Source organism: Fundulus heteroclitus, chromosome 12 (genome assembly GCF_011125445.2).
Source record: "Fundulus heteroclitus isolate FHET01 chromosome 12, MU-UCD_Fhet_4.1, whole genome shotgun sequence".
NCBI classification, from domain to species: domain Eukaryota; kingdom Metazoa; phylum Chordata; class Actinopteri; order Cyprinodontiformes; family Fundulidae; genus Fundulus; species Fundulus heteroclitus.
The window spans coordinates 17,804,792-17,818,399 of NC_046372.1; the positions used below are offsets into that span (position 1 = coordinate 17,804,792).

Sequence of the window (13,608 nt, forward strand, 5' to 3'; positions counted from 1 at the left end):
AATAAGTATTTTGTTTTTATATATAGAGATTTAGGCAAACAGGACACTCGAGAATGCCTCATTTTGCAGTCGGATGCGGCCTTTCTTCATCTATAAATTTGTTGTTTTTTTCCCTCCCATTTTTCTTTGCTTCTGTTTGATGTTGTGTATTTGTGTTTGATCCCCACATGGTTCCATTAGCCAAGTTTATGTAGGAAGGTTAAGAGGAGTTGGAGAAAAGAAGGTCTAATGCTGTTTTGCTGCCTGCCCACACTGTGCATACTCACACACAATGCATTGCTTTTAAAATCTAAAACCGCTCTCAAGGATTTCAACTATTATGTTTCATTTCATAAATAGTCTTGTTAAGCATTTAGTTAGGATGGAAACAAGCAGAATATGCGAAGCCTGCACACAATGCCAATGGCAGACATGTTGTTATTTTGGGTTTTGATGTGCTCGTTATGTTCTTCAGAGTGTAGTCTAACAATTTTCAAAAACTAAATAAAAATGAACAAAAAAAGTGAAATTTGTGCCATCAGTTGGAAAATACTGCCCTCGTTTCCAGGCTTTCCCAGGCTTCTGCTTTAATCACATAATATATTATACAACGTACTACACAGTCCTTTGCAAAAGTATTCATATCCTTTAAAGTTTTTCCTCCACATTGTCTCATCACAACCACAACCTTTTATTTGATGAGGATGTTAGACCAACACAAGGTACCCCAACACTGTGAAGAGGAAGGAAGAAAATACATGGCATTCATTTGTAACGAATAAAAATGGAAATCGGGCTATGTAATCTTATTACTTCGCTCTAACACCTAGAAATAAAACCCAGAGCAACCAGTTGCCTTCAAAGGTCACCTAATGCAGTCCTCCCTTGTAATATTCAGTTTATGAAAGAATGTCAAAAACTATTATCGCAGAACGAATGTCAAAACAAGTCCCTCTGTTGCTCTTTTCACATGAAACCAGAGCTTAACATTGTAACCTATCTAAAGTACAGCGTGTCAGGAAATATCCCCTTCACTTGATCCTTAACACAATCGCTACATTGGAACACGGTGTTGGCAGCATCGTACTGAGGGTTAAACATTTTTCAGCAGGGACAGGGAAGCTGGTCATAGATGATGAGGCTAAAGAACGGTTTGCTACAGTAAAGGACTAAACTGAGGTGGAGGTTCACCTAGAAGCAGGACAATAACCGTAAAAATACTGTCAGCATGACAGGAATTCAGATCATGTCGTGTTAGTAGTGTGTTGAGGGCTCAAATGGCAAAAACATCAGCAAATGATTTAACAATGGGAAAGCCTACAACACACAGGAACCAGGGTAACAGCAACAGCGGGATCCAGCAGCGAGAGAAAAAGGCCAATGAGCTTAAACGCTGGAGAGATGAGATTCTGTTACGGAAACCAGGTGAGTGTAATTAACAGAACAATTGGCAGCTGAGTGGAGAGTGAGGTTAAGGGACTAAAAGGATTAGACTGATGGCAACACAGAAACATGGAATAATTAGAACAATGAACCCAAAGAAAACAGACCTTACTATAGAAAATGCAGAAATACCTTTAAAAATATACAAAATACAGAACTCAGATAAATGCAAATCACAGAATTCATGGGATTTTAGTAGCCGTTGCGTGTGTGAACTGACAAGTACTGAATTTAGATTCTGTTAACATGGTTTTAATTTATTAATTTTGTTAAGATAATGGGAAAAAATATAGTGATGCACAAAGCTGATAGAGGTGTATCCCAGAACACCTGTCAATGCAGCGAAATGTATTCCACTCTTATTAGACTTTTTCTTTTTTTGTGTGTGTGTGAAAGAAATTAGTATCATTAGTATCATTTTCCTCACCTTCATTATTGTGCACTACCTTGTATTGGTCTACTTCATACAATTACATTAGAATACACTGAAGCTGTAGCATGTAAAACATGACAGGGTTGGAACAATGAATTGTGAAAGTGTTTAAGAAAAGAAAGAAAAAAAAAACCTCTTGAAGGCCAAAGTTGGAGATGCATTTCAAGTGCTCTCACGGAACAGTGAACAAGGAGGCCACGGAAAACTCCATCTTTATTGACAAGTCACACTCATTAAAAGAAATTCGCTGAAACTTCAATATGAGAGATGCACATGTTTTCAAAAACAAAACAGAGCCCGGTCGTCTAAGAAAATAATACCATTAAATGAGCACTTTAGTAAAATACTAAACTGTATGTTCTCTTTGTTGTGTATTGCATAGCCTTGAGGGTATATCACATCTACGTGTGTGTGTGTGTGTGTGTGTGTGGGGGGGGGGGGGGGGGGGTGTTGAATATTCAGTTCGCTCACTGTTTTCCACAAACATAGATACACATATATTCTGTCTAGGTATATCTCTGTGATTGTGCCTGTGCAAACACGATGCACGTTTATCAGGAAAAAAAGAAAAAGTAAATCCCCCATCCCTTGGTGAGTCAGTGTTTTTAGAAGCAAATTCTTCACAGAAAGGACAACACATTCATTCCACAGAATGCGGATATCAATAGAGGTATTTAACATTCCTGTGGTTGGTATCGAACTTTTGGAATTCATTCCCTTCTTTCTCAGTCACTTGGAAGAGATTAATTTGCCTCTTCAGACAAACGCGTGTGTCGATTTCTAAGTTAGCAGACCATGTAATAGAATCAGTTAAACTCTGATATTGTCATTGGAAAGTATAAATATCCTCCTTTGGCTCTCGCTATCGTTCTATAATTTTCAAGAGCAATGACTCTCTCGAGCTTGACTGGCAACAAAAGTTAGGTTTCAAACAGATAGATTTTTCTTTCACTTTACAATTATTTTTTTTTTACAAGATTCAAGAATACATGACTGCCAAAGGCTCTAGCAAAACTAAAACTTATGTGAATCGTTGGCTTTTTGAAACATTGTGCAGCTAATAACATTCTTATGTGCATGCTTCTAGCCATAACCTGTGAAAATATCGGTGTCAGGGTGTAAAAATTAATATTTTGTTTTACAGCCTTTGTCGCTAAAATGGCCCTAAACAAGGCACTTAACTTCCAACAGCGCAAATGCAGCTGTTCAGTGGCCACTCGCACAGAATGAATGTCTTTGCAGTAGTCAAGTTGCAAATTATAGCATTTTTCTTTTGTGTTGACGTTGCTTGACTTGTATGTAGTGCTTGTTTGCTTTTACAGATACAACATAAAACACGTTTTCTTGCTATTTATTCTAATTTTGCCTTCTTGCGTTATTGTGTGCTCCACAGGATAAGTAAAGTTTATCGCAGCTGGCAGAATGATGCATTGCATTTTCTTAAAAACTAATGCTGTTATGAAAAACAGTTTTGAAACCCCGTTTCTTTGTAAAAAACCACAATCTTTTCCTGACGCGATGATTGGAACCTTAAGGTAACCAATTTAGTTGCAGTTAAAACTTCAGTTAAAACACAAAGGGAGTCCCATATCTGAGGTGATCAAGCCTTATTTACAACGATCAACTAAGTAAGTATATTTTTATATTTTTATAAAGTATTAAATGAAAAAAAACTATGGTTTCACATGAGCAAAGTTAGCTAAATTAAGTTCCTCCCTCAGAGAATGTTTCCATTCAGAAATAATGCAGAACAAGTATAACAAGCACATTGACAAAAACAGTTTGGCGCTAATATCTCCAAGCTATTTTTTGTTTTCACCAAAAAAATATTAATTGGACAGGAACAAATCAAATAAACAAGTTAAGAACCTGCAGCCAAGGGTTTGTTGCAATATTAAAGAATAATGTGAATAAACATGATCAGTATCTGTTACGTCTTCTGATGCCAAGGTAGTAGCCCTCCACTTCCTACATCGAGTCTGGGTTTAAAGAAGCCTCACAAATCGGTGTAAAGCAAAAAAACATGTTACTTCTCCTCTAACCGACGTAAATCATCCATCGTGTTATCTTCGAAAAGGAACATTGGGCTTGAAGGGACAAAGGGGCGAATAACAAGGAGCTGTATTTGCCCTCCCCTCCAAAAAAAAAGCAATCCTTTATTCTAAATTGCCTGTTTGATGGCTATTTTATTGAGTTATCTTGCTTTTAATCGCTTCATTCAGTCCCATCACAAGAAACGACAAGGGACAATTATTTGTCTCAGCCCATCCCTGTTAAATTTGTAATGAAAACATACAGTCTAGCTATGAATGTGAACAATTTTAACTTTGTGAGTTGGCTGGGGTGCCTACAACTGGTGTCAGAAGCAACAAGTTGATCAAATATTACAGGCAGTTCCCAGAGCATCCAACAGTCACTCCAAACTGACTATTGTCTGCAGAAGCCTGTCATTAGGCAATCCATAAGGGTAATAACAGCTACCATTACCTTATGTTGTCTGGGCAGTTTACAACTTTGCTGATGCACATTCAAGAGTTTTACTGAACTTTCTATGCTGTGCTCCAACAACCGTGTCGTACTTTTAGCTTAGCACATAATGCCGTTATGCTTATGGTCTAATTACAGGATAATTTTGACAACTCCAGTGCCGGTGCACTGTCGAGAACCTCGCCGGTAACTTGCTAGTTGGAGTTGCTGGTATGTTCCATCTCATTTAGCCTGTTTTGGATGCAATTGTGTCATCATATGAGATGCCATACCAGATTAAGTTTCACTTTTTAGGCTTAGGTTTTGTGAAAGAAGTTTCTAAATAAATGTTACTTATGGTCTGGTGCAACTTATATATGTTTTTTTTCTGTTTATGACTGTTTCGACTGATGCGACTTATATTCTGGGGGGATATATAGTTCAAAAAATGTGGTAGTCACAAATACTTCATTGCAGTTGCTGTTGTCAATGATGGTGCAAGGCATAATTGTGTGTGTGTGTGGGGGGGGGGGGCATGTGGCATATGTTGGTTTAGATAACTTTTTCTCTCTAAAATAAAATAAAATCCTAATTTGAATGTTGTTTTTGTAGTATTTGTAGTCAGTATTTGTCTGACATATTTAATATGGAAATTTTATTCATCACATTCAAGAAAAAACAGAAGAAATCTGTCGGGGGAAATACTATACCACCTTATTTATTTGAATATTTCTTTGTGTTGCTTTACCCACTTTTAATTTCAGTAAAATACTTTAGATGCATCTATGAAAACTATTACAGGCCCCGAAACAAACACAATGTGCCGGTCCCCAACTTTGACCCATCTAGCAAAATGTTTGAAACAGTTTTGAAACGTGGATTTTAAAACATCTGTAGCATGTTAGAATATGTAGCTTTTTTCTTACCATCCCTAAAATATTGTGAACAATTTTTTGGAGTTTACACATTTGTTGCTTCAGATTTTGCTCTCATTTGTGTTTGTGCACATGGAAACAGTAGATTTATCTTTTTTTATCAACCATTGCATCATTTTCCCTACTTTGTGACTAGTCCTCAATATTCATAAATGTTTTGCCATCACAAATTAAATGGATGCGTTCTTTGAATACTAATGTGTTTTTCTAAGTTTGTTTCTGGGTTTTAAGGAAAAACAATATTCCAAAATTTACTGTTTATACCAATGTTAGGATGGGCTCAGCCACAACATGATTCATTTGTGGAGAAAAAAAAAATCGATGGATAGTTGAGTTTTGAAATGCACAGATTTGCATATTATCATTTAGTTGGTCTGTGGTGATTAGAGTAAGCTATTACTATTATATTAAGAAAAAGATTGTGGTTTTGGTCCAGCTTAGTACTTTTTAGAAACCTTTCAGTTTTATTTAAAATCTGTTACCAAATTACAAACTAACCAAAGATAATTTTGACATTAATTAGTTTAATTATTTCTTAAAATGTATTATATTTAATTTATTTTGTTATATTTGCAATTTGATGCATTGTTGCAGATTCAAAATCTGTTTTTTAAATACTGCTAGGATTATGTTTGCATGGTTCTGTGAGACATGTTTTTTTGTTCGTTTTCTCTTTTTTTTGAAAAATAAAAAACATAAAGGTTTGAAAAGGGGTTTTTTGAAGAGTATTTGTAGGCTGCTTGAAGGTGAAATGATTAAAAATACTAAATTGTAGCCATGTATTGTTGTACAATGCATACCATGAATTTCTAAATGTATTATTTCATAGGTACGAAAAACATGGAAAGGTTCTTTCAGAGCTGAAAAAGACTAATAAAACCCTTTCTGAAATCTATGTGTATCATATTCTCATTACTGTAGAATGTATCAATGACAGGAAAGCATGGGGGATATTACCATAAATGTTGTGATAATGTTTTATAGTCAAACAACAGAAAAAAAGATAATAATTTACTTGCTAAATTAGATGATATAAATAACAGTTTAGCGGGTGAGCTGCTGAGAATGTGTCTCTTGGGATCTAAGCTTCACAATCATCACAATCATCTTCAGGCATAGAGTGGAGAAAGGCCTCTCTGTTTGAAAGTCTGCGGTTTTGTCACATGACCCACCCCATCTAAGTGGGCCAATACTGACCGCTAAAGGGTCCATTCAGGCATGATGGCACATGTACAGTTGTATGCAAGTGTCTGGGCTGTGGCAGGAAGAAGAGGCTGGAATAGATGGGGTTGAGGAAGCAAGGTGGAGCAAAGAGAGTACAGGTGGCAGGGCAGGCAGGTGGGCGGTGAAACAGATGTGAGCAGAGCAGAGCAGAAGACGAACTTCACGCAAAGACATAGTCCCTTCGATGTCTCCGTTACAGCCTAGAGCAGGAAGGGGAAGGGAAGGAAACAGAAAGAACATTTAATTGGAAGGTGTTTTGACACACGGCCTTGCAGGACTCCACACTGTTTGCAGTCTATGTTCAGACAAACAAGTAATGATGGCATGCACACAAATCTGTAGCGCATTCCTATACTCTTTTCAATGGCAAAACCAACAACAGAAAAATCCCTGTGATTAGATAACGCATGGTGCTTTACACTTTATTTCAATTAGGTTGACTTATTGTACAGTACTACAAGTTGACAGGCCATGAAACAATTATAAGTCCTCACAAAATCCTTTGTGTGGTTGTGTGATTTTTATTTAACAATATTCTCAACAATGTAGCTATTACACATTTTTATGAAAGAGAAACCAATTGTATTTGAGGATAGTATTTATAGACTGCTAACTAACCATATTAAAACTCTGAAATATGTTGAAATTTAAAAACAGACAGACATATTATTATTATTATTATTATTATTATTATTATTATTATTATTATTATTATTATTATTATGAATTCTTAATGCCCCCAAATACAGTTTAGGTATTTGCAATGCATTGATCCTTGTAAAAGGAAACAGATCAGGTATTTATTTTAAACAGTAAAACATTTTACTTAACATTGAGTGAGGCCTTTTTCGTCTATTAAAAACTGTGAATTCCCTAATCGCTGATAAAAACAGTATTAGAAACATTTAAACATGAAGAACTTACTATTGTCCCATTTTTATGTTGCCAGTTTTTTCAAAGGTATAGTGAAGATTGTAGCAACACACTTTATTGACCACCTTGTAAAAAAATAACTCTTGGTTTTGTAACCAAGTACAGAGCTAAAATAAAAAAAAATCACTTCATAAACCACATTATGCAATATTTGGATAGAGGTTATATTGTGGGTGCTATGTTTCTTGACTTGGCAAAAAGCATTTGCCAAAGCCAACGATATCATTCGACAATCAACCTTCAATTCATCAAAACAGGCAGTTGATTGGTTTGAGTCATAATACGGAACAGTGTGTTAAAGTCACTGAAAAAAACTCATCATTTTAGAAGAACAAAATGAAAGAGCTCCAAGGCTGAAGCCTTGGTTCCACTTTTAGCAGACTTTATCCAGTGGGTGTGATTATACATGCATTTACCAAGTCAACTAGCAAGGCTGCCTAGGTCCTAACCAAATATTTGGATGATACAATCAGTGACTGACAAAAAAAAAACAAAACATATAACATATAAAGAACATAATAAAAGAAATATATAAAGAAAATGTCAAGTGCCAATTTAAAACTAATTTCAATTGTTTTAAATTGGTAATAGTTTACAAACCTATTTAGTGTTATGATCCTGGCCCGGCTGTCTGCACACTCCCTCACTCTCCACCAGCGCCATAGCAATCAAGATTCTCTCATGCGCCTGAGGGCCTCTGGCCGCAGCAGCACAACAAGCCAGTCCTCTTCACCTGTTTCCCTGCCTTTATATACTAAGGGTCCACAGACAGTTGGGGCCAGATTATTGAAAGCTTTCGGTGAGTAAATGTCCAATGGTCTTCCTTGCCAAGTTTTCCACCAAGTTCTGAATTTCCTGGATTTCCCCGTCTCACCTTGCCCTTGTCGCACACCTCATCAAATTCTGTTTTTCTGGACACTGCCAGAAAAAATCTACCACCACCTCAAACCTTGCCAAGGCCCATCTGATCTTTTTACCTTTTTGTGTATGACCCAAGCCAACCTCACGTACCAGATTTCTACCTTAACTTTTCTGTCTGTCATCCCCTGCAGTGAGCAGCCAGTCAATATTTCCAGACACCTGCTCACTTCTGCTGAGATGATGCCACTATAAGCCTTATTATTTTAAATATACCTTTTAAAGCATAACACCGTGTCTGGCTCGAACATCTGTTTTTATGCTAGTCTGGTCATAACAATTTAGGCTGCTAAGATGTTTATGCATGGTATTATTTTCTCACACATTTCCAGCTGTATAACTGCTTGGGTTTCAACATCATAATCTAAATTTAAATGTATCTTTCTGTATAATCAAGGTATGAAAGGGATGGATAAAAAGCCTTTTTATTGGCATCAGTTTCTGATTTGCTTAGCTTTAAGAATTTCATTCATCTTTCCTTTCGCAAATTGATTTTTACATGTTTACATATTAATACATAATAATAATAATAATAATAATTATTATTATTATTATTATTATTATTATTATTATTAGTAGTAGTAGTAGTAGTAGTAGTAGTAGTAGTAGTAGTAAAAAAAATAATAGCAATAGTAATAATAATAATAATAGCGTAGCTAATACATGGGGGATGGTAACAGTAAATACTATATTGAAGCATTGTATTTTGGTAGTCAGCTTTTTTAAAGAGGGCCGTAGACTTTAGAAAGCATTACTAACTGAACAAAAAATTATTTATGAAAATAAAACTGTTCACAAAAAAAGGTTAAATTCGGGCTGAAAGAAAAACAAAGCAGCTTCCATTATTTAATGGCGACCCTATGCAAGTCACATTTGTGAAAGGAGTTTGTTTCTGGGGGTGGGCTTTTTTTTTTCTTACTGTGCCTCTGTCAATCTGTGTTTAAGGTTTCGTTTTGTTTTTTAGATGTCTTAAACCAAAAATGTATGTCTTCTATTATAAAATATATTGTGGATTTAGCAACATTACTAGTTGTTTTGATTATGTAAAAGTGCAACTAGGGACAAGGGTTGAAAATAAGCACTAGTTTTATTTCAGATGATTGAAAACTTTGTGAATATTGTCATTTGAACTCTACTGCTTGTTCAGCAGCATGTCAGAAAGAATATATTTATCCTAGTCTAAATTTTTTATATCATAATGAATATTTCTAATGCTAAACAGTAGTTTTGCAGTTTATTTAGGGGATTTTTCAAACTCACTAAAATTACATACATTGATACATAGACAATCAAATCTCAAAAACACTTTAATGTGTTTGCGAGGACACAGAGAAGAGACAATCCTGTATCACAGTTAATCACCAAATACTAGGAAAAGTTGCACTCTAGGTTAGCATAAAATATTAACTATTTTTTATCTGTCCCTGCTGTTCAGAACCTGAATCCAAATTTTCCATTAATGAAAATCACTATGAATCTTGGTGAGTCCAAGTGGCGCTGTTATTGTGCATTGTCTGACAGATGGGCAAGCACAGGGCTTGCTGGAGGGAAAGACTGGGTCACATCCTCCATCCTCTTAGATTATGTAAGATTTATTTTGGGATGTACAGATCAAACCACTGTTGTTTGCCAAGTAGTTGTCAGATCACGCTCAGTCTCTTGATCATGTGAAATCACCACAAGTTTGACCGCCAAAACATTCTCCCCCAAACCTGTTAGGCATGCTGCCTCTGGTTATATTCAGACAGTTATACATTTTCCATTTGATTTGACATGGCAAATATTTATGGCATTGGCAATAAAATTATTCCCCCACCAAATGAGGCAACAGCTGCGTGGGACTTATTGTGACGAACATGCAGGTGCTGTCTGTGTTTTCCTAGCTCTGGGGCTTAACAAGCATCTCCTAACTGGCAAGACCTTGGGCTCAGTAAAGCTGAACCTTTCCTAATTTCCTTTAAGGGCTCACTTTGTACTGCTTCTGCTCCCTCTTTCTGTCTCTTTGCTTGCCAAACTCCTGGTCAAATGTACCAACATATTTAACCCACATGATTGTCTTTAAATAAATTAAGGGAACGCCAAATTCCTCAGATGCTGTGAAGTCAGCGCTAATCTGTTTCTCTAAATTTGCTGATTTGAAATAGGCATGCTGGGTTTCATTAAGTAATTTATTTGTGTGTCTCAATCATGTCCATGAAGGTAGACAAATTGCTGTCAAAATTAACGTCTTTAGTTTAAGGAAAAGTCAACAAGTTAAAAGCAAAGGTTGGATGTATTCTTTTTTTTCCCTTCTGAAGTAAAAATAGGATAAAAGTGTAGAAGTTAATGAATTTCGCAAACTTAAGTCAATTTAAAGAAACAGTCAATATCATAATCAATCTTATAATCAATTAAAACTCTGTCTGACGGCTGACAGACTTTTATCCCTAGTGAATTATGCCCATCACTGAGGGCTACAGACTGTTTATTTCTAGAAGAATATTTATTTATCATCAATCAAAATCATTCCACATATTCAATCATTTATATTACTAATCACATTAAGGTCTATTTTTAAAAGATTTTAAATAAGTCTTAAATTACACAACAGACAACCGAACTGAAAAACAAATTTGATATCACCAATCGTGAGATCTGCTACGATTGCCAAGAGAGGGAATTGTAGAAATAAGAGGAGAAACATTCTCACTGTTAGCTAACATGTTTAAGATTCAGCCTTTAAGTTCAAAAAAGGGGGTGTAATTAAGTGGGTGGGGATATTGAAGAAAAACAACAAAAACAGGAATTCAAACTGGCCAAACCACATGAACATATTAGGAGACTCTCAACGTTCAGGCCCAGAATCAGGTTGATGGCTGTTCGAAGAACCGCCTGGATCACTCCCGGTCTACAGTTCCTAATGACTTCTTTCTGGTTATGGTGCTCCGTTTCTCTCCTTGTAAGGCTATGTTCACACAGCAGGCCAATGGGACCCAAATCCATTAATTGTGCCCATATGCAACCCACATATATTTCATGGCAGTGTGAATGGCCCAATTCCAATATTTTCACCCAAACCAAATTTGATTTGTGCCACTTCCATATGTGGCACTAAATCTAATATGTATCCAGTTGTTTTGAAAGTGTCTTCTGTCTGAAATATCATGACACGTTTCATCCTATTTTACGTCACTGTCCTGGCTCCCACTAGAAATCCATACAGACTTCTCTACAGCAGTTGCAGACAGCTCCACAAAAGTCCATTGTTAATAACAGTGCGTTTTTAACTTTTCTTCTTCTTATGAATGTAGTCAGCTCCCATTGCTCAACAACTTTACAACACAGAGTTGCCTGTATCCACTACTAAGTTTTTTTTCTGAACACTTCTAATAACAGTCACATCCATTATTACTTCCATAAACGGTGCACTGTTTTGTGACATTTTCTTTATCCTTCTGTTCATACAAGTCTCTTTGGGGTCACAAAGCATTCAGATAGAAGTCTGATGGCCTTCACATTTAATTAGTTGTATGATCGACCACGCAAAACAGAATTGTATTTTAACAAAAAATCGGAATAGGGCATTAAGACCTACAGTGGGAATGTAGCCTTAGTCTTGGAAGACAGCTGCCTCAAGAGACTGCAGATTTTGGATGAAAGTGTCTTTCTCAATTCTGGTTGCTCGCACTTAAGCAACCTGCAGTTGGAGTGCTTCTATTTTTAAGGACATGGAGGCCCATCCTCCTAGGCGTATTCTAAGTCAGATGCAAATCAATGACCCGCCGTCACTGTCCTGGGTCATTAGAAGCTATTGCTTGGTGTGAGTGGAGTACTTGGTCACCTGAATCCTGATGAAATGCTCATGTGATCACTCTGGAATGTGTTGGAGGACCGAGCTGTAAACACTGGGGACTTTGAAGCGCAATTCTCCCCCTCTGTTTAGTGATGGCTTTTCTCTCTTGACCAAGATGGCTTCTTTCACCACTCTTCAAACCATCTGTTCTGAAAGAACCGAGCAAAAGTCGAGTTTCTCCAATTTAAGCCTGTTTGCTGTTGCAATGGCCCAAATTTGCACAGGCATATACCACTTGGGTTCTCCCCACAGGATAGAATAAGGGTGCAGCCCCGCTATACCCATTGCTCAGCGCCGCTGTACTGATATTGGAAAGCAATGTGCTGGGAGAAAGGTGTTCTTTCTTGGGATACTGAGCCGAGCAGATATTTTGGTTTAACATAGCTAACTTCTGGCCTAAAAACTTACTTTTATGCCACAGAAAGCGTAATATATTCAACTTTATTTACAGCTTTTCACTCCTCTCCAGCATTGCTGTCGTCTATTGAAGTTATCTTCAACCTGCAATGGATAGGATTAGCAATGAAGGATACACCGGACACATCCTTCAAATTGGAAAAACGAAGCACAAATTCGTTGGCCACATTTGAAGTTGTGGCTGTGCTGTGACGTAATCGGGCTGCAAATACATCCTTCGAAGGATGCAGCCCCTTAATTTAAGCAAACCCCTAGTGTTTATGTATCCAGTTAGCTTCGGGTTCAGCTGTTCATTTTAGCTCCAATCCTCTCACTGTATACTTTGAAAATGGCAAAGAGTTGCAACAATCAATGTTACAAGTTTTTAAGAAGAAGAGGAAGGCCTCACAAGAAAGATATAAGACCAGAGTGTATTTGGGAGATTCTTTCATATGATCTTTCCTGAGGAGTGGAAGAGCCGGTAAAATGGTCTGTGCATGCGTAGTTATTCAGAAAGGGATTGGGTGTTTCCTACCTATATTTCAGGAAAAATCATCCACTCTACCTTTAACCTCCAAATTTCTCTTTTTTCCTTAATCTTTTTCCTTATACACTCACAGGCCACACTCAGAGTTTATGACCCATTGTTAATTGGTGCCAGTTCCAAACCTGAAGCTCATGTGGCCTAGGTGGCTTTGTTGTTGTTTGGCCAGCTAATTACTCTCTGCCTTTGGCCGAACTGTGGTAGCTAAGCAAGTAAGTAGCTTAGCCTGCTAGCTGCCACTCAGCTCAGACACCCAGATGCCCAAATGCACAATTATGTGCCACTGTTGTTCTGATGTTTCTCATTTTGTCTCATATTATCATCCAATCCTGACGCTGTGATTTCTCCCTAATTATCCTGTTTATTAATTGCTCATCAATGGTTTATCTCCCAGATCACTGTGAGTTCATTATCTGTGTCAATTGCCCATAATTGTTTAGTTTCATAATTTATCTGTCTGCTCATCAGTTATCAATTCATGAACTTTGCATTTTAGTCTGTTATA

General features: G+C 36.8%; 1 protein-coding gene across 1 annotated transcript in view; it reads right to left on the bottom strand.

Moving 5' to 3' along the window:
• Window positions 1-3,126: 3,126 nt before the first annotated feature.
• ksr2 (kinase suppressor of ras 2) overlaps window positions 3,127-13,608 on the bottom strand; it is a 190,487-nt gene continuing 180,005 nt past the window's right edge. Inside the window, exon 22 of the mRNA XM_012849642.3 lies at window positions 3,127-6,680. Within this exon, the coding sequence (XP_012705096.1) occupies window positions 6,674-6,680 (7 nt within the window). The 3' untranslated portion in view covers window positions 3,127-6,673. The remainder of the gene's footprint in view (window positions 6,681-13,608) is intronic.